Source organism: Siphateles boraxobius, unplaced genomic scaffold, assembly GCF_051911475.1.
Source record: "Siphateles boraxobius isolate OS27281-9 unplaced genomic scaffold, OSU_SipBor_1 22, whole genome shotgun sequence".
NCBI lineage: Eukaryota > Metazoa > Chordata > Actinopteri > Cypriniformes > Leuciscidae > Siphateles > Siphateles boraxobius.
In genome coordinates this window covers 4,620,104-4,639,475 of record NW_027508833.1, presented here as the reverse complement: position 1 = coordinate 4,639,475, position 19,372 = coordinate 4,620,104, and the positions used below count along the sequence as shown (strand labels likewise).

General features: G+C 36.7%; 1 protein-coding gene and 1 long non-coding RNA gene across 8 annotated transcripts in view; one reads left to right on the top strand and one right to left on the bottom strand.

Moving 5' to 3' along the window:
* The window catches only part of otx2b (orthodenticle homeobox 2b), a 58,730-nt gene extending 46,727 nt beyond the window's left edge, over positions 1-12,003 (top strand). For 2 of the 6 annotated variants that reach the window (XM_077238428.1, XM_077238429.1), the window contains exons 3-5: positions 8,332-8,565; positions 9,366-9,517; positions 9,772-12,003. In XM_077238428.1, the coding sequence (XP_077094543.1) occupies positions 8,469-8,565; positions 9,366-9,517; positions 9,772-10,392 (870 nt within the window). In that variant the 5' untranslated portion in view covers positions 8,332-8,468 and the 3' untranslated portion in view covers positions 10,393-12,003. Of the gene's footprint in view, positions 1-6,197; positions 6,541-8,324; positions 8,566-9,365; positions 9,518-9,771 lie in introns of those variants that run through there. The other 4 variants (XM_077238433.1, XM_077238431.1, XM_077238434.1 and 1 more) reach the window with 4 other exon arrangements.
* Positions 1,186-17,884, bottom strand: LOC143746547 (uncharacterized). 2 transcript variants are annotated; one of them, XR_013206577.1, is made up of 3 exons: positions 5,371-5,726; positions 4,617-4,717; positions 1,186-3,447 (listed from the first exon to the last, which is right to left on the bottom strand). It is a non-coding gene; the product is annotated as an uncharacterized LOC143746547 (long non-coding RNA). The 2 variants fall into 2 exon arrangements; XR_013206578.1 differs by lacking the exon at positions 5,371-5,726 and adding an exon at positions 17,828-17,884 and having other exon boundaries at positions 3,025-3,447.
* Positions 17,885-19,372: the final 1,488 nt, after the last annotated feature.

Genomic DNA, 19,372 nt, shown 5'->3' with positions numbered 1-19,372 from the left:
TGTAACATAAATTCAAGCGCCAAATGCTTCCTCAGTAAAAACAGTCAATATAAATATCTAGAAACTCTACAATATATCAGTGTAGTCAAATAAAATTTTATATAAATATCTTTCTTTTCAAATCTACATGAGAAAAGACTAACCTTTTTTTAAAATTAGTCTAATTTTACATTTATTTTACTTTATTTACATATTTGTTTTTTAGAAGTATTTTTAATATATTTATTCCACAATAATCCAATTTAGAGTTAAGACACAATCTAATTAAAAGAGTAAGAGTTTGGCGATCAGAATCTAAGCATTGTTTTATCACTGGAGGAGTTTTAGGTGACAGTTTGTGAACTTCTTATAAGCATGTACACAAGCACACACACACACACAGACGAGTCTTGTGTTTACTCTCCTAATTGGAGGGGAGGGTTCCAGTTGACAGACAAGCCCTTAGAGATACACAATTGCACACACACACACACACACACACAAAAAAAACAGCTGCCAGCCTGTGGCTGGAAGGGTAGCTGACTACAGGCTGGAGCCGGGACAAGAACATGGCAGGAACGTGAAGAGAACGTAATGGAAACATCCAACTGACAGAATTATGAGAGGAGTCCCAACAGATAGCCTCCACTTTCCCAAAAGAGATATAACAGTTGAGAGGGACTGGCACTTAAAAAAAAAAGAAAAAGAATAGACTAAAAAAAATGTTTCATAAAACCTGATGAAACATGACTTAGTGTAAGGGAGAGAGATGTATGTGAACTGGCAGTGTGTAAGACAGCAAGACGGTACAATTTGGAGGCTGAGTATTGGTGTATGAACAAGAGTGCCAGAATGTCACTCAAAACAAAGTGGGGTTTGGACGGGGCACATGCAAGGAATGCTCACCCCATATGGGGGCTCGTCCTCGACTCACATGCCTTTCAAACTGGGTGCAGGGTTAATTATATCACATAATTAAAGACTCAGTAATGTTAACGTGCTTATTTGAGGATAGGTGCAAATATTTGGCTTGGGGACAAAATAATTATTATGTCACTTCTTAAAGGGATAGTTACCCCAAAAATGTCAGATTTTGATTTTGAAAAATGTTTCTGCACATACATTTTCCAAAACATCTTCCATAGAAAAAAAAAGTCATGAGAATGTGTAAATGATGATAGAATTAAAATTTTTCAGGGTGAACTATTTAATTCAATGCAAAATTTTATTGAATGTTTCAATAAGAGAGATTGTTTTAATGTATATCTTATGATCATTGATCATTTCATGTCCATGTTACTCATGTTTGTTGCACAGTGAGTCTAAAAGTAATGCATAAACAGACACACCTTTACCCGGAAGGCAAGACAGAAAGGAATATGACCACGATCATAAATAGCCATTGCTTGTGCCTGTTTGGTGAATTTATTATGGGGATTTCACAGGCAACCTCACAATAGAACATTTCCTAAATGTGATCTTAGGGCCTTGCAGACTACAAGAAAGACATCCAAGCATTTACCACATAAAGCCTGAATAAATCCGACCCTCTCAGTTCCTGCGCCTTTGAACTCTGAGAGAGGCGAGAGAAGTGAAGCTCACACCGCAGGGCAGGATCCACCGTACACACACCTCACGCCACTCACAAAATATACCAGCAATAATGCACTGAATGGAGTTATCATTATCCGTTTGGAAAAGTTCATTTGAAACAATTGCACTGCAAATTCTTTGAAGATCTGTATTCGTAGATCTTTCACCAAGTTCACCTTGAGGGTTTTTGTAGTGTGTGTGTGTGTGTGTGAGAGAGAGAGAGAGAGAGAGAGAGAGAGAGAGAGAGAGAGAGAGAGAGCGCAAGAGTGTAGAGAGAAAAGCATGTTTATGCATGACTGAAAGAACGTTTAGTGTCCCCTTGTGTGTACTTGTTTGTCCTTGTCAGTATGTTGGAGGGCTTACTTTGCCTCATATTGATGACTTGAAGGGAAGAATTGGTTTTAATTGAATCCATTTGTTTACCGCTTGGCCCCTGTGTAAACAGCAGACAAACAATTACAGTAGTGATTAATAACCGTTAAATATTTCTAGAAGATACTAAATGCATCATACATAAAATTCTGTCCTGGCTTTGTGCCTTTTTCTACTGAAGTTCTAGAGCTCGCTTATGTGCAACAAAAATTGAAAACTTGGGTTACTCTTTTTTTTTGGTAACACTATTTTACAGTGTCATTGTTACATGTTACATGTAGTTACTATAGTAATAACTATAAATTATGCATAATTACATGCAACTAAACCAAACCCTGATCCTAACACTAACCGTATACATGTAGTTACTTAATATTACTTAAAGTGTATAATAATAAATAATTAAAGGTTAACAAAAACACATTAAAATAAGGTTACACAAGTGTAACCTTATTTTAAGGTGGTCTTGGTACAGTGTAATTATGTTTTTACATATATATATATATTAAGTAACTATGTGCACTTGCTATAGGGTTAGGGTTTGGTTTAGGGTTAGTTGCATCTAATTATGCATAATTTATAGTTATTACTATAGTAACTGCACACAATATATATGTGTAACAAGGACATAAAATAAAGTGTTACCAAAATTTGCATTGGGGAAATGCGTCTTGCTTTAGAATAAACTACATATATTACAGGGGAAAAGGCATAAAAAAAGTTATTTTTTCAAAAGAGTAAACGTATTTTAAAATATGGTGTTGTACAATATTGTTGCAGTAACTGTACTAGGGAATTTTAATGTGCTTTCTCTCTTTCTCTTTATCCCAAGTCTGTTTCTATGTAGATTGCTGTAACCTTAGTGATCTCTTGAAATGTACTGTGCAATCATCCTCCGTTTCCCCCACCCTTCCAATCTGACATCCTTATTTTCTCGGACCGTGACGCGTAACATTTAACCCTATTTAAGTTTCCTGTACCTTACGAGAAGATGTGGCACACAGGAAATTATGAATGTCAATAAAGATCAAACAAGCTCTTTTATTCAGAGTAATTACTTTGTGCAAATATACCTTCACATTCAAGTGTTCCTCTCATCAAAAAACGACTCTGTTATCGCATTTAAACACTGTCACAATTATGTCAAATCAGAGAAACATTTGGGAGAATATTATAGCAGGTTCAATCATGCTAAATTATGTCCATTCAACCATATATATGATTTAATCTGATCTCTAAACTCAACCTTATGAAGAGAAAAACACAACAGCGGAAGATAGACAAGTCAAACATTAATTGAACTGAATCAAGCCATTTCAGAGTAAGTGCAACACATGCTGTCATAATTGAAAAGCTACTAAAGATGTCCTAATCTTCAGTTGTTTAATAGAACTGTGAAGAAACCGATCCACTCCTACTGTGCTCCTCCAAATATTCACGTAAGATAACATCAGATAATGTCCACTTTGCTTTTGCCTACCAGAGCTTGCAAAACATTCGGACCTGCAGGGGAGACAAAAAGAGAGATTAGGGTGGAGGTGCTAGTATTTGATTTACTTCTGGCTACACAATACTTTTAACATATTTATTTGTATAATAATAATAATAATGGATTGTGTTATTGTTAATAGTAAAATAATATTTATTTATTTGACAGAATGTGCACTTACATGTGCATACAGTGTACTTAAGAAAGTGTAATATAAGGTAACTACAAGGTTTAGAGGAGGTTCGTAGTTATTACACAGTAATTACTAAGTACATAGTGTAACAGAACTGTAAAATAAAGTACTAGGCCTACCATTATTAATATTATTATAGACATTGTATTTTTCATATATATGTTTTAGTAGGGTAATTGTAAATGTACTTATATGTATTCTTTTTTTATTTTATTTTAAAGTCACATCGTAGCAAATTACTAGATATTGATGCATCCTCAGTATTATAACTGAAATAAACGTTTAAGATTGGAGCTCGCCACTCAAGCAACGTGGAGATTAAAGGGAAAGGGTGTCATTTACTGGGATTGCGCTGTTGTGGCCAGAGGCGCGAACACGCATTGCTCTTTTTCACTTTGACGAACCACAATTCCTTTAAAGATGAGAGATCCCTCCGGACGCGGGGCGTTTAGAATTTGATAAATAATTTAGCAGTTTAAACAGCGAGAGGCAACGCTTGGCGAGATCCAGCGATAAAGGCACACGGGATGCTGGTGGATCATGAAACATCGTTTATTTATCATTGCGTGTTACTAAATAAATTACACAGTGCACATTAATATTAACGTGACACACGTAGCTTATAAAAAAACTGCTGATGTGAACTTTTCAAGTGCCCGATCATTTTTAAATCTTAAATGAAAAACCGCAACAACAACAACAACAACAACAAAAAATCATTTGTCCATGTTTTTTGTATGTTAGATGTTCTCACGGTCCTACAATTATCATTCTGGTTAATCCTCGACAAGTAGCGAGCGGCAGTTTTTGATAGTACTTGAGCTCAAGCGAGTGAGTTTAGAGGAGAAACGGCTATCTGGCTTCATTTTTCATTGTCGAACTTTCGAACACAAAGAACTCCAAAAGCGCTTGCAGTGAAAGCCATTGTTTATAGATTTTCAAAACAGCGCGTGGCAGGTGGATGTGGGGAAATATGAACAGGTAAATCACCAGGAGAATGGTGGTTGTCATCATCTCAGTCCACAATAGCAGGTGCACAACCGAAGCTTTCCATCTCAAGTCTTGAAGTGTAAAAGTTTTTATTTCTGCATCTGTAACCCAAATGAAAGATCACACTGGATTAATGGAATGACATTCCTAGATCTACACATAAAATAAACTGTTTTTTATTAAACACATTATGATAGATTCTAACTGGAATAAAACATTACACACATTTTATTTGTTTTGTTTTTTTAATTCTCTTTGCGTTTACGTTCTCAATGACGGCATCATTTAATGTAAGTGAAATAAAAAAGGAAGTGACATCTCTAATAATAATAATAATTAGTAGTAGGCCAGCCTAGTCTAGTAGTAGTATTACTCTCTAGATAGTGTTGTTAATATAATTTATTATTAGGGAACTAAACAGGAAAATGCTAATCTTAACTTTTATTTATATATATATATATATATATATACACCAATATTTTCTGTAGTTTATACTCTAATAATTATCAAACAAAATGTCACAAGGTTATCTTTACTGAAAAAGCATTAGAACTTACTGATTGGAAATTCAACAACGATAACAACAACAACAATAAAATCATCATAATAATCATAAATATGTTGGTTTATTTATATCAATTAATTGTTTCATTTAGAAAAAGTCGAATTTAATTTAAAAATAAGTGTCCTGGATTAAATTAAATTTAAAAAAATAGCATGCGTTATAACAATGATCTGTTAATATGTTTCTCACCGTTTTTCATTTGTCCGCGCGTCTCGAGTCATCGGGTGCTTGTCAGGTTCTCTACTTCTCAGGATGTCTTAAAATGTAGGCTACAGACCTAAAGCTGTTATGATACTGTCCTCCCACACAGAAGAATCCCGATAGACATTTCTCCAAGTGGATATTGGCAACGTGTCGTTTTAAACATTTTTAAAGGTAGCCTACCTAACTCACCTCCTCGTTGTGCCACTCCACTGGTTTCACGTGTATCCTACATGTCTTATAAAGGCCTTAATCTAGCCCCATGGCCATGCGATGCACTCATCTCTTGATGCTTTTGGGTATATCAGCTTGAGCACTTGCAGTTTGAGCGTCATGTGGACGAGAGGACAGTTTTAAGGAATTAAGTCCCCGCAAATCCCTCCAGTTAGCAACACAAATGCAAGAGGTCTGAAGCGTCCGTGTTCAACATTTGTTTTCTCCTCGGTGTTAAGAATAATAAAAGACTGAGTCTGCTGTTTTCTCTCATGATTTATAATCATGTCTGAAATTATAAAGCCTACTATTGTTACCTTTGCAACTTTTTGGAATGCATAGGCTACAATAGCCTACGGATACAAACTATAGCGCATTGGCTATTGATCGGGGCATCCGAAGCCCAAATAAAAGGGTGATTTAAAACAAAGATCAGTGTTTTTGAGATTGGAGTATAACAACTAAGAAATTGATTCTCTTTCCACTCTAGTCATAACACTAAGAGTTAATGTTACAACATAAAATGACATTCCGATGACTCTCAGAGAAGTGAATGTGCTCCGCTAGGGCCTCGCTCTCATTGGCTGGAGAGTTTGCATCAAAAAGTAGCTGTCGACATTTGTTTCCCTGCAAAGGGCCCTGCGAGAGAAACAGACTCCAGTCCTGAGCTCTTCATTGGCCAGCGTGCTGTACAAATCAGACTCCAGCAACTTCAACCCAGAAGAGCAGCGAATCATAACCGTATGTGCTTAATCTCTCTAAACCATTTTATCCATTCTTCGTGTTTAGCTGTAGAGGCTTCATCATAACTCGTTTGCTTCACGGTTTGATGAAAAGGATTTTATCTTGATGCCTTGAATATTTTTTGGTAACGATTTAGACGTAGCCTATATTTGCTATCGGACGTAAAACTTTAACGGACTTCGATTTGAATCCAGTTATTCAGTAAGTAGCCCGCTTTATGCAGTCGTGTATGTGCAATATTATTTATGCATCATTTATGATAGGCCCCCATTATTATTATTATTATTTTTGTCGTCGTTGTTGTCCTACGCAAATTAATCTTTCTGTGCAGTCTATTCATCTTTTTATGGCTCAAACGTTCGTTTCTTTTGAGGCTTGTATTTTAATATCACCAAATAAATAGTCTATATGCTATTTTTAACGTGATCCTTAATTAAAGAAAAAAGAAAATCGATAGTAACTGATGCACATTTTGACTTGTGGTAGTGCGCTGTTTCATCATTTTCAAGAGTGAATTTAAATCAACTGTAGGTAAGCTAACTTTTGTTTGCCCATTTCAACAGTGCGAGTGCAAATTGATAAATAATGAGCGAACAAAGACAGAAATAATGATCTTATTTCTGATTAATACAGATATCCAAACACTCCTTTTATATTGTGTCGATTCGCTTGTGAATTATTTGCATCTTTATTGCACAAGTGGAAATCTGAAGCTTATAGTCTCAATACTTTTGTATTATTATTTCAGTAGTTTGTTCAGTATCGTGTCAGAGACAACGATTCATTGAAGTGTTTGAGTGTGTGTGTGTGTGTGTGTGTGTGTGTGTGTGTGTGTGTGTGTGCGAGAGCGCGCGCGCGTGTGATTTTTATTGTAGTCATGCACAGAATCAATGAGGCCAAACGTTCATCTGAAAAGGTAGCGTCCAGTAATTAGGGGAGCGCGTGCCACACGGATTATCTCGTTAATTTATCAACAACAACATTTATCATAATTAATTCTTGGATGAGGTAATTACTATTGAGCGGCTGGCTGTGCAACTGGTAGACGAGGACTGTTTTAAGTGACAGATTGAGAGGCGAAACCGTTGGATAAAAAGAAAACTTTTCTGTATATTAAGTTTTTGTTTAACAATATCATAATTTATTCAGACAGGATTGTGATTCGGATGATGATGAACTTCAGACCATTTGAAGGATTGCTTGACCCAATAGACTATTATAAGAAACGTATGTTTTACGTTTTTATTTGGGCCTGAAAACTTGAATTGACTAATAATATTTTCTTTTCAGACATATTTTTTAAAATTATTATTATTATAAACTATTATTTAAACTAATAAAACTATATCAGCTAAACAAACACAATCCATCGAGGGACAAATATTTAATGGAACATCAAACAGATTAAAATTGAGCTTATTTGTTAGACTCCTTACAACATAGTCAGAGGTAATTTCTGTAAAATACTAAAACACATAATTATAATTGTACTTTTATAACACTGATATGAGTAAGGGAAGGAGTAGGTTACTTTTGTCATTGTTACTTTTGTCCCTCGCCACTGGAGCTTTTTGTTATCAGCATTAGTTATCAGGCTAACAGTGGCCTTTGTTTCCACCAATAGCTCCCAATCAATGCTCTTATGCCTGAGACAATTAGCCGGTTCCTATGCAAATTGCGTTTCTGGCTTGTGTGCACATTTGAACGACTGAGTTTTGTCATTGTGAAGACTTGTTGCAATTAATAGATGTTACTTTTTGGGGTTGGTGGGGAGAGGGGAGGAAGGGGAGGGACGTTTGTCAAGATGAGCTTCGTTCATCTCATGAGGACAGCTGGAGGTCTGGAGCGGCTTTAAGAGCACGTTGCGGTGTGGATGTGCTTTATTCGCCCAGAAGTCATCGCAGCTACAGGAACACGCGTTTCTATATGACAACCTGCGTCGTCGCAATTACGTGAACATCTCTTTTTATCTTTGTGGTTTTTAGAACACAGGGGTTTTGGTTTCACATCCACTGCTGAAGACGTTAACAAGCTTAGAAGCAGAAGTAAGCTAAGGAAGAAAGACTGAAGGAGCCGGTGTCCAGCTTTCCACGTTTTCTCCAACTTTATCCACTACAACCATCTTTAGCATGATGTCGTATCTCAAGCAACCACCTTACACAGTCAACGGGCTAAGTTTAACTGCCTCCGGAATGGACCTTTTGCACCCCTCCGTTGGTTACCCAGGTGAGACCAACTTCCGAATAAACCATTTGATATAAAAGACGATTGGAAGGCTTAAGCACACTACAATATAGAGTTGCTCTTTATTGATTCAGGGTTATGTTTTGCCCGTTATGTGCATAAATGTAAATAGTAGGCCTGGCTATTTGATTTGCTGGGCTGGTTGTATTGTTATAGTCTCACAATTACACTTTTCAACGGGTTTGTTTTATTGTACAGTTCTGATTTTACAATTTTGAAGTTCACAGCCTTTTGAAATCCAATTTCAAATCATACAATTTATATACTTGCCAAATTATAACAATTTAAAAACTTGAAGAATTGGTGAATTAAAAGACTTAGAAAATTAATGTGGTTCAGATAACATAATACTTTGAATTTCTGTTTATTAAACCAATCTCCTTCATTGTATTAGCCTACCTCAAATTTTTAATTTCAGTGAAATCAAAATTTTAAGGCAACCAGGTAACTTACTTTTTAAAGTTTAAAGTTAAACCAACAATATTTTTACAGTGATTATTAATTCTCAAAAGTAGGCCTATTTTGATTTTGTTAAAACTGTACCAACAATAACAGCCTATATCAGATTGGGGGAAAACATTTGAAGCATTAAAATATATATATTTTAATTTTTTTATTATAACTTACGTCAAACATTTGTATTAATCAATTTATGATACCGTTTCAGATATAGTACTATTTTGGTGTCATGTATTTATATTCATACACTGCAAAAAAGTAAATCTATGGATGAAAGATTTTCTGATGGACAACCGTGTGATGCATTTTTTTATTTTAAACAGCGACTCCTCGAAAGCAAAGGCGGGAAAGGACAACATTTACTAGAGCGCAACTAGATGTGCTGGAGGCTTTATTCGCGAAAACGCGCTACCCGGATATTTTCATGCGCGAGGAGGTGGCCTTGAAAATCAACTTACCGGAGTCCCGTGTACAGGTACACATCATTAAAAAAATGCTTGAGTGAGTGTCTTATTTTTAAAAATCCAAACATGTGATATACATGGACATCTTTATGAACCGAGGGACGCACTAAAATAATAAAAGTAAATATAATAATTAGGCTATGTTTTCTTATTTTGTGCTAAGACACTAGAACATATATAATTAAGCATAGATGTTGTGCTTCCCCATAATAAGGAAGTTAGGTGACATTGTAAATGTTAATAAATCCTGTTTTTACCACGTCAGGTTTGGTTTAAAAACCGAAGGGCAAAGTGTCGCCAGCAGCAGCAACAACAACAAAACGGGGGCCAGAACAAGGTGCGACCTGCCAAAAAGAAGAGCTCTCCAGCGCGGGAGGCCAGTTCTGAGAGCGGGGCGAGTGGCCAGTTCACCCCGCCCTCCAGCACTTCAGTACCGGCCATCTCCACCACAACCGCGCCGGTGTCCATTTGGAGCCCGGCCTCCATCTCGCCGCTGTCAGACCCACTCTCTACCTCCTCTTCCTGCATGCAGCGATCATACCCCATGACCTATACTCAAGCGTCTGGATACAGCCAGGGCTACGCTGGTTCCACGTCCTACTTTGGGGGCATGGACTGCGGCTCTTACTTGACGCCCATGCACCATCAGCTGACCGGACCAGGATCCACTTTGAGCCCCATGAGCAGCAACGCTGTCACCAGCCATCTAAACCAGTCTCCCGCGTCCCTTCCCACACAAGGTTACGGTGCCTCGGGGCTCGGCTTCAACTCCACCGCGGATTGCTTGGATTATAAGGACCAAGCTGCCTCGTGGAAACTGAACTTTAATGCTGATTGCTTGGATTACAAAGACCAGACTACCTCCTGGAAATTCCAGGTGTTGTGAAACTAACAAAACGTCTGCCAATCTGTCCAATCAACACACAAAAATACTTTAAAATAAACGTTGTAGACCTGCCATCTTTCCTAAAACAGAAGTGTTCCGTGGCGCGCGATCTCTGCGAGATGGATGGGTTGCATTGAGCCCGACAGCGCTGTTGAAGTTTGTCTTTGACATGAAATATCTATTTGAGCTACATGCACCCCTTGTGGCGTGCGAAGTATTTGAAGGGTGGTGAGTGCGTATAAACATAGGCCATCTGACCACAACCTGTTGTTTAAGGTATACAGGGAATCAAAGTGAATTTGTAATAAGTTAGGTCAAAGCCACGGAACAAATCCTTACACAAGAAAAGAGGAGAAAAAAACTACATGGCAAAAGGAGCCAATCTTTTGCTTAAGTGCTTGGAATGGGCAGGCTTTCTCTAAGCCTCTTACAGCACGCCGACCTATTTCAATGTTGGCAAGACGAGAGACACTTCCATCAGGAGGATGATAGAGAGGATGTGTGCGAGTGTGTGTGTGTGTGTGTGTGTGTGTGTGTGTGTGTGCTGAACGCCCCCGTGGCGACCTGGATGCACTACTTTATTTAAGAAAAGGTGTTTATAAGGAATCAATATGTAGTTTTTAAAAGACAATCAATGTGTGTCTTATATAAATGGTACATTTGTGTTTTTTTTTAATCTGTGATAGCCTTCGAAACTGTGATCTGTTGTAACTGTATGCAATTTGTGAGCTCCGTCGCATATGCGAAGACTCGGCTGTGATTTTAATAGATTTTAAACTTTTTTTCTTTAAGAAAACACGACGGTAAATAAGATTAGTCACATGATTACTATTGGATTAAGACAAACAATCTCGAAAATACAGGGACTCAAGAGAATGTGTAAGAAAGGAACTGTCTGTCCCCGTTCATTGATCTCCATTGGTCATAACTGATGCACACACGTGGATCTTAAACCTGTCTGGAGTGGAAATGTGGTCACGCCACAGAAATATGAATAAACAATTTAAAATCTGACACAATATTTAAAGTTATTAAGTCTGGACGAGTTATTAAAATGTATTCTGAATTCTATGTGTGTGTTTGTGTTTTGTAGGTTAGCTACAATAGTTGGAAATTACTGGCTTTAAAGGTGATTAGGACGGAGAGGCCCGATTTATGACTAAAAGTCAAATGAACTGAACCGACAAAATTTCTTGAGCGACAATGATGCTCTATCGGGAAACTGCCAAACTATGGCGTGTGCATTAAACAATATTACCTTATTTAAAATAATCATTTAAAAGCGCTCTAACATGTTAATTATTTCACAACGAACTTTCAAACTGAAATTATGTCAGTTTCCTTTGAAGGAATGAAAAGAGCAAACCCCGTGCATAGCCACATTAAATAGCTTTTAATGGCAATCTCCTGGTTGATTCATTTAAACGTTGTCCATCTCAACTCCCCCCTGTAGGCTATTCCAATCCATTTTAATAATGCATCAACAAGTGGTTCATTTGCCTTTGATAAGGTTTAGGCCTCAGAAACTTAAATTAAAGGTAAAACTTGAAAAGCACTGGCTTGTATGTGTCTTGTAATGTGGCTATTAAAGATCAGTACACATAAAGAAAACGTAGCTGTGGCCTGGGCAAATTTTAATTATTTCTCATTTTCCCCGCCGGGTTTCCGGCCCTTTCGTTTTAAGGGACACGGCACCAGGAATGCGCTGCTTGGGAAAGTCGCGCTAATCCGCGCCTCAAAGACCAGTTAATCCCAATATTTCACTGGCGGGGTTTCTTTTGGGCAGAGGGCAATTCAAACGTAACTCAAAGCCTACTTTAAAGACCGCCTTTTCTGAATGCAGCACTGCAACATGTGGGTCTGCATTGCAGCAACGGATGGTATTTCACAATAGAAGGTGACAATTCTGCAAACTTTTGAATAATACTGTTGTTCTCATTCTCATGAGTTGAATTCATCAAAACCCAGTTTAAAAAAATCAACAATGGTACTACAATAATTCAAACAACAATCTATTTATTAAAAAAAAAGTTAAATAAACTACAAATCCAAGATTTAAACAGCTGTGAGGGCAGAGCTAACACCCCCGAGTCCTCTGAGACTGAATGGAAAACTTTCACAAAGAGTGCCCTCGGTAAAGGAAAGGAGGGGTAGAGAGCAAACTGCCGGCTTTACGGTTGCCGACGGGTCCTGGAATAATTCTATTGTAAGGGTCTGATTTGAGCGACATCACATAATTACACCAGTTCACTTGGAACCGGGGAGTCAGAATCGAATCTTTGAATTCTTCCATCATAATTGCGAGCAGTGGAACATTCAATTATCGTCCTTGACATTGACAAATAGTCTCCTTTTTTATTCACTCTCTAAAGACAATCTAATGAATGGTGCGAAATGGTCAAAACATTTTTAGAAATCTTTGTCCGTTTCCAAATGAAATTGGCACGAAATAAAGCTTAGCCTACTAAATAATTGCTGTATGTTTGAAGTGTTCTTAAAAATTCAGTCTGTGATATTTTCTTAGATATATTTTCTTTATTTCTTAAAAAAAAAGTAAAAAAAAATACACGTGTCTCAAACAGCGCGAATAATAAAAGAAAAAAATGTTACATTCAATATTGTATAAATATGACAGCGATAAAACGAAGAAAATAAGAATAACCTCAAATTCAATATCACAGTGTCACAAATAACTTCGCCTGACATTAGTCTGAATGGCTGACTATCTGACTGATCTTGTAAACACTTAGGAAATTTTTTTTTTCACACATTTTTTTTTACAAACACATTTTGAAAGGATTTTAATAAAACATTTATACAGACTCATTTATTTTATATATATATATATATATATATATATATATATATATCAGTATTATCTTTTAATATACTATATCATATTATATTTAACTATTTTTGTTTAAAAATTATTTGAAGCAGCTTCATTTTCATACAAACCTTAGAACAACTGATCACATTCATTTTCTTCGTTTTAACCTCTAACGATTAGAGGCCATTGCGGATCTTTTTTCTTTTCTTGTTCCCTCTTTCAGGAACACGAAGGAATACAAGCACTGGTGTTATCCAGGTTGTCCAGGGGTTTTTCCCAAAATAAAATAATAAATAATTGATTATTTGTGAGTTCTAAACTAACCTTTACCGAAAGTCCACAATAGAATACTCCAACGAATCCAAAATATTTCTAACAAGTGCAAGTCGTCAAGACGGCCGAAGAGCACAAGATTGCCTCGTGACTAACAAACAACTTGTCTGCATCGTCTTAGCTACTGCCTAAAATGCAACCCATGAAGTTGATTAAGGAGGTTATTGGTCAAGTAAGCTGACACACACGGCACAGATAAAAATGTATACGAATATTTAATAATATCAAAATAAAGTAAAATTTCCATCACATAACATGCGAAATGTTAATGCACAAATAACTGGGGAAATGGAGTGCAATGAAAAAATCAACATACGTTTGCACCACGGTAAATATGTTTAATGAGTTGCTGCAGCTTATAGGCCTACTGATAAAGTAATCACTTTATTTAAGAAGCCCATTCAAGTTCCTAATACTGTTTTGAATACATTTATTAACTGTATTAAAAAAAATCAGCTAACAGAAAAATGGGCGTAGTTTTAGCTGATTTTAGTTTTTAGCTGAAATCCAATAGGCTACAACCACATCACCTCACAATGATATATAATTGTCCTAAATTATTTACATTTACATAAATCATACGATTGTTTGTGTATTTCCATCAATACCTCACCATTTCAGGTGAAAGAGAAATATCACATCACACACTAATTTAACCGCACACTTTCTCATACAACAATATGGGCTTGGTTTTAATAACCCACATCATAATTCTCATTGCCATTTCATCCAACCGTCATACTGTGTGTCTTTGAGAAAATACTTGGGCTAAGTAGGTCAATTACGACAGTTACTGCCATTGTGTCGGACAGACGTGTCAGTTGCAACGACAGTTAATTGAATTTTTAGCTACAGTTAGGCGAAACTTTATGCCATCCATTGCCACCCACCCCCAACACCCAGGGACACTACACACTTCTTATAACAGGTTAAAAAAAATAATAATAAAAAATAATGTATTGCTCTTTCTTGATTTCTGATATTGACCGATCACTGTAAATAACCCACCATCTTAGTAATGCTCATAAATACTTCATGCTGTCATATTTCATTGCAGCACACGGCTTTCAATTGCACAATATATATCCTTTAATTAAATTAATTTTAGCCCATATATAGATGTACATAAATTGCATGCATGAGGGAAAAACATGGACAATATTATATTGATATACATATTTGATAGCCTAATAGCGTAAAATAATGAATAGGCATATAGCCTACATGTGCATAAAATACAGTTTTCATTATCAACATTATAATTAGGCATTTTGTGTTTCTGGGTTTTCATAGCTTTGCATAGGTGATGAAAAAAAGCAGAGATTCTCACTAATATGTTCAAGAGTTTGTCTCCCAACATGAAAATAGCGTGAAAATGCCTAGAAACATGGAAATGTACGTCATGTTAGCGGGGCGCTGGAAGTTATTGAACATTTCTGAATTTAATTTAGACATTATTATGGCTTTTGGTAAGCCATGGGTTTCCGAAATATTGATGCTCAACTTCATAGAGATTAATGAATGTGATGAAAGATAAATACATTTAGGCTAATGGGATTTCCCTTGATGCTGATCAATTTAAGGGGCTTTGTGGCAATTATTTGGCACAGTTTTGCTCCTTTCAAACTTAACAGATGCCCACAGAAAAATGACGGTTACGGACATCAACGGGTTGAATATATATTGACATTCAGACATTCGTGCCTTCATAGATAATCTGAATTTGCCTGTGGAGGAAGAAAAGAGCAATGACAAGGAGGAATACCACTGTTAATTTCATTTGTTGCCTATTTGTAATAAATAAAATATTTTCTTGTGAAATCGTTTTTGAGAATAGCCTATATCTATATCCACTGCAATTAGTTAGGCTACATAAAAGTAGGCCTACATAAAGTTATCATTGTCACCTCTTATGTAAAATCACGTGAAGCGCAGAGTGCGATTTTAACCAATATATTTTTATTCTTCGACAGTGTACAATGTCTTCGCAACCATCAAAACTATAGTCTATTATTTATTAAATGTCATGTGTCAATTGTCAATTTACACGTAGCTAAAGTATTCTGTGCTCTCGTTAATTTATAAACAATTTACTTGTCTTGGGAAACGTAGCCTACTGTAAAGTAGAGATGCGCGTGACAATCTTTGAGAAACTCTCAAACATTACAAACACAATACATGCACTATAAATACTCTACCTATAATTAAAAGTTCTGTCCTGAAATATTTAGCCTATTCCGTCTCTAAAAGAAGTCCAAAATAATATTAGGAGGCAAAGTTGTTTACATCCTGGCCATAGTGTGGTTATAAACCAGTTTCGTCCGTGAAGTTTGGAACGACTCACTGTTTATTTACCGATAAACAGGGCGTGAAGGAAGCCCACAACACTTACGTACATGGTACTGACTTTTAACAATGCTGTTACAGTCTGTTTCATATGAGTACAGGCATGCTCGGCCACACAGTAGGATGCACCCAGGGGTTGTAACTTCGAATAGGGTGTTGTTTTAATAGTGCACAAGTCACTTAAAGATCAGACGCCTTGACGTTCATGAGCAGTACCAAGGGCCTCCATTCCTGCAGAGCGCATCTTTCTTTTTTAATTACGGGCAACGCAGTCCTGAAGTAACATATGGGACGGGCAGACGCCGTTTTAATCCGCACCCCGCGTTGGTCGATGTTAGGCTAAACAATGGGCTCTCTTTAACCATTCACGAGCCAGAGGCTTCTTATGCGCACAGGTTGCCTTGGCGCTTGGGATAGCATGAGGCAGTCTCGGAAGTTTACTGGTCCCTCGACTCGACCCTTCCACACTTCCGTGTCTGTCAGACAACCTGTGCGTGTTTGGAAGGAAACTGACTGCGCTCAACAGCTTGAATATAGGCTATATATTTATAGCACTACCCCTACTATCTTATTGCTTAATTTTACCACACCAAACAGCACAAAAAATAACTGTAGACACATATTGTATTATTATTATCATTATGTATTGCATGCTTGTTAATTGGCCAATAAAGTGTTTGATTTACTATATAAACAAGCATATAATAAAGCTTTTCCCTGCCATTCATTTAAAGGCTATTTTAGATCATTAAGATCTGCATCTACTACTTTGATAAATTATGATTATAATAATCAGGCCATCAAAGCTAATCAATTGAGCAGCAGGGTATCTATTTTGTCCCGCTCATCCAGTCTAAGCTCACTTTTTGCACTATTTATTTAAGTTTGTGACATCATCAATGAATCTGATAATCTTGTCAAAGATTAAATTAAAAGGGTTTTGTGCCAGTAATAACAGATTTAGATGTTTTAAAAATGAAGTCTAAAGGGATTGCGTTAAGAGCACCAAAAAGCATGTGATTGTAATTTCTCCGACAGCTCACATAAATCTGTGGATTTGTGGATATATGAAACTGATAATAGTACTAACACCCTGACAACTGGTAATATACAGGTCACACACAGAGAACAGACCATTCCGCTGGATTCCTTCCTCTTTCCTTTAAATTCCTAATCATTAAATCATCATTCAAAATAACAATTTTGCACCTTGGAGGAAATTGTAGAAGGTGGAAACAGCATACAGAGTGTTTAAAACTACGCTCTGAACTACAGCCATTGTCATTCCAAGCCTTGGTCTCCTGTTTGGTCTTTGATCCTGGTATTAACTACCACCAAAGTCCAAGTGAACAAGCACGATTAAACAGAGCATCATTTGGTCATTTGAAATGGCGAAGGAAAAGAACTAAAACTAAAATGTATAAGCTGATTATGAACATATGCTGTGGTGAAACTGTTTCATAGCAGCGTCTACTGGTCAAGTTAATACCTATTTAGCTAATGCACACCCAAGGTCTGCATTCAGAGTCCATTGAGGTCCCCCATGAGACTAAAGTTGTGGATTATGTTGGATGCCACAGCTATCCAATGTCTAGCCTATTTCCTCTGCTAGGCCTGTAGCCCATTAATGAAAAATCTCCTTAAAGGGACAAATGGAAATACTTTCACAGCGGATTATTCAGACTCTAATGGCAATGTTTTTAAATGTCCTACATGAACAGACAGGGTAAGAGCAAACTGATAATCCCAAACACGAACAGCCATTCCCAGAACTCGGTCAACAGGAATCTACAATTCATCTAAACTGCCCCATGTAACATGTTCATAAATGCCCATTTAGTGTATTTTATCTAGTGCATGTGGTTTACCACCACTGCTAGCCTGTTGAGCAGTTGTTCTTCCTAATTTTTAGTCTTTGTGCTGTACCTTGGCCAGAACTCATCCTGGTGAGACACGTGTAGCTCCTCTACTCTCTGGGGTCCATCATTAGCTCAATTAAGCAGGTGCACAAAGGAGGCCTTTCCAATCATTTACACCTTTCCAATGCTCTTAATCTCTCACAAATAAGGTGCACTTGTTAGAAAGAGTAACGGAGACCACTAATTAATTAGATGAAAACCAGATTATTGCTTTGAGACTCTCCTGAATAGACTGCACTTGATGCTAAGCCTGAATATTAGTGGAAAAAGACAGGAGTCAGGATTTGTTATTCTGTCAGTCCCTGGAGGTCAGTTCAGAGGACATAGCTTTTTTAGCAATAATGAACTATATTTCAGCAAAGCATACTTATTATTAATAATGCTTAGGTAATAATACACCACGTTCACACAGCAGTAGAATACAGTCACTTTCACTTCCAATTCGGTTATTTAAGTGAATGAACTTCTATAACCTCAGTTCGTAATTTTTGAGTACTTTAGACTCAGCCACATTTACCATTGCTCTGGGAAATCTAGTGGTGCGTTCAAGTCACTTTCGTCGGAGAAAGATGGCGGTGTACCTTCTTTTAATTAAATACACAAAAATACAGCAAGGTTTTTAACCCTTTGATGCACAAGCTATGGATACCCCTTCTAATGCGCAACATGGGTCTAAAAAGACCCGAATTCATTTCCTATATTATTTCAGTCGAGGCTGAATGTTTCTTTGCTGAATCTTTAAAATATATGTATTTTATCCTTTGTTATTCCAGGTATTGATTATATATCTTGTTTTTGATTTCCACAAATCATAATGTTTATGTTTCCTTACTTACTTTATAAACAAACACAGTTTTTGTATTTCTACATCAATTTTACATACACGGGTCTAAAATTACCCGTATTCATTTCCTATGTTATTTCAATCATGGCTGAGTGTTTCTTTGCTGAATCTTTAAAATATATGTATTTATCATTTGTTATTCCAGGTATTCATTAAATATCTTTGTTTTTGATTTCCACAAATCATTGTTTATGTTTCCTTTCTTACTTTATAAACAAACACAGTTTTTGTATTTCTACATAAATTTTACATACACGTGTCTAAAATTACCGTATTCATTTCCTTTGTTATTTCAGGTGGCTTTGACAGTTACAGATTTTAAAATCAAAAAGGCGGGGAAAAAAGGACCCTTAACACATCGAACCATTTCAGCATAATGGCTTATTCAAGACTATACGGTTCTTAATAGAACTTTTAGGCCTATTACATGTAAATAAGCTAGCATTATTTATCTTTATAAATATTTATCTAGCATTATTTATCTATTATCTGTAAGGGGCATTCGGCAACTATTTCAACTTAATAAAACCGTTTAGAAATCATTTGGATGGTTTAATAACCTGTTCTGGTGAGAATGGAGACTTTCCCTGCTCCCCCCCAACGTTCCTAGGTGGAAAACCAACCTTGCAACATGAGGATTAACGGCCCAGTAAGTTGGAAACAGGAAGTCTTGTGAGAAGCGAGAACGAGCGAGAAACACAAACTGCT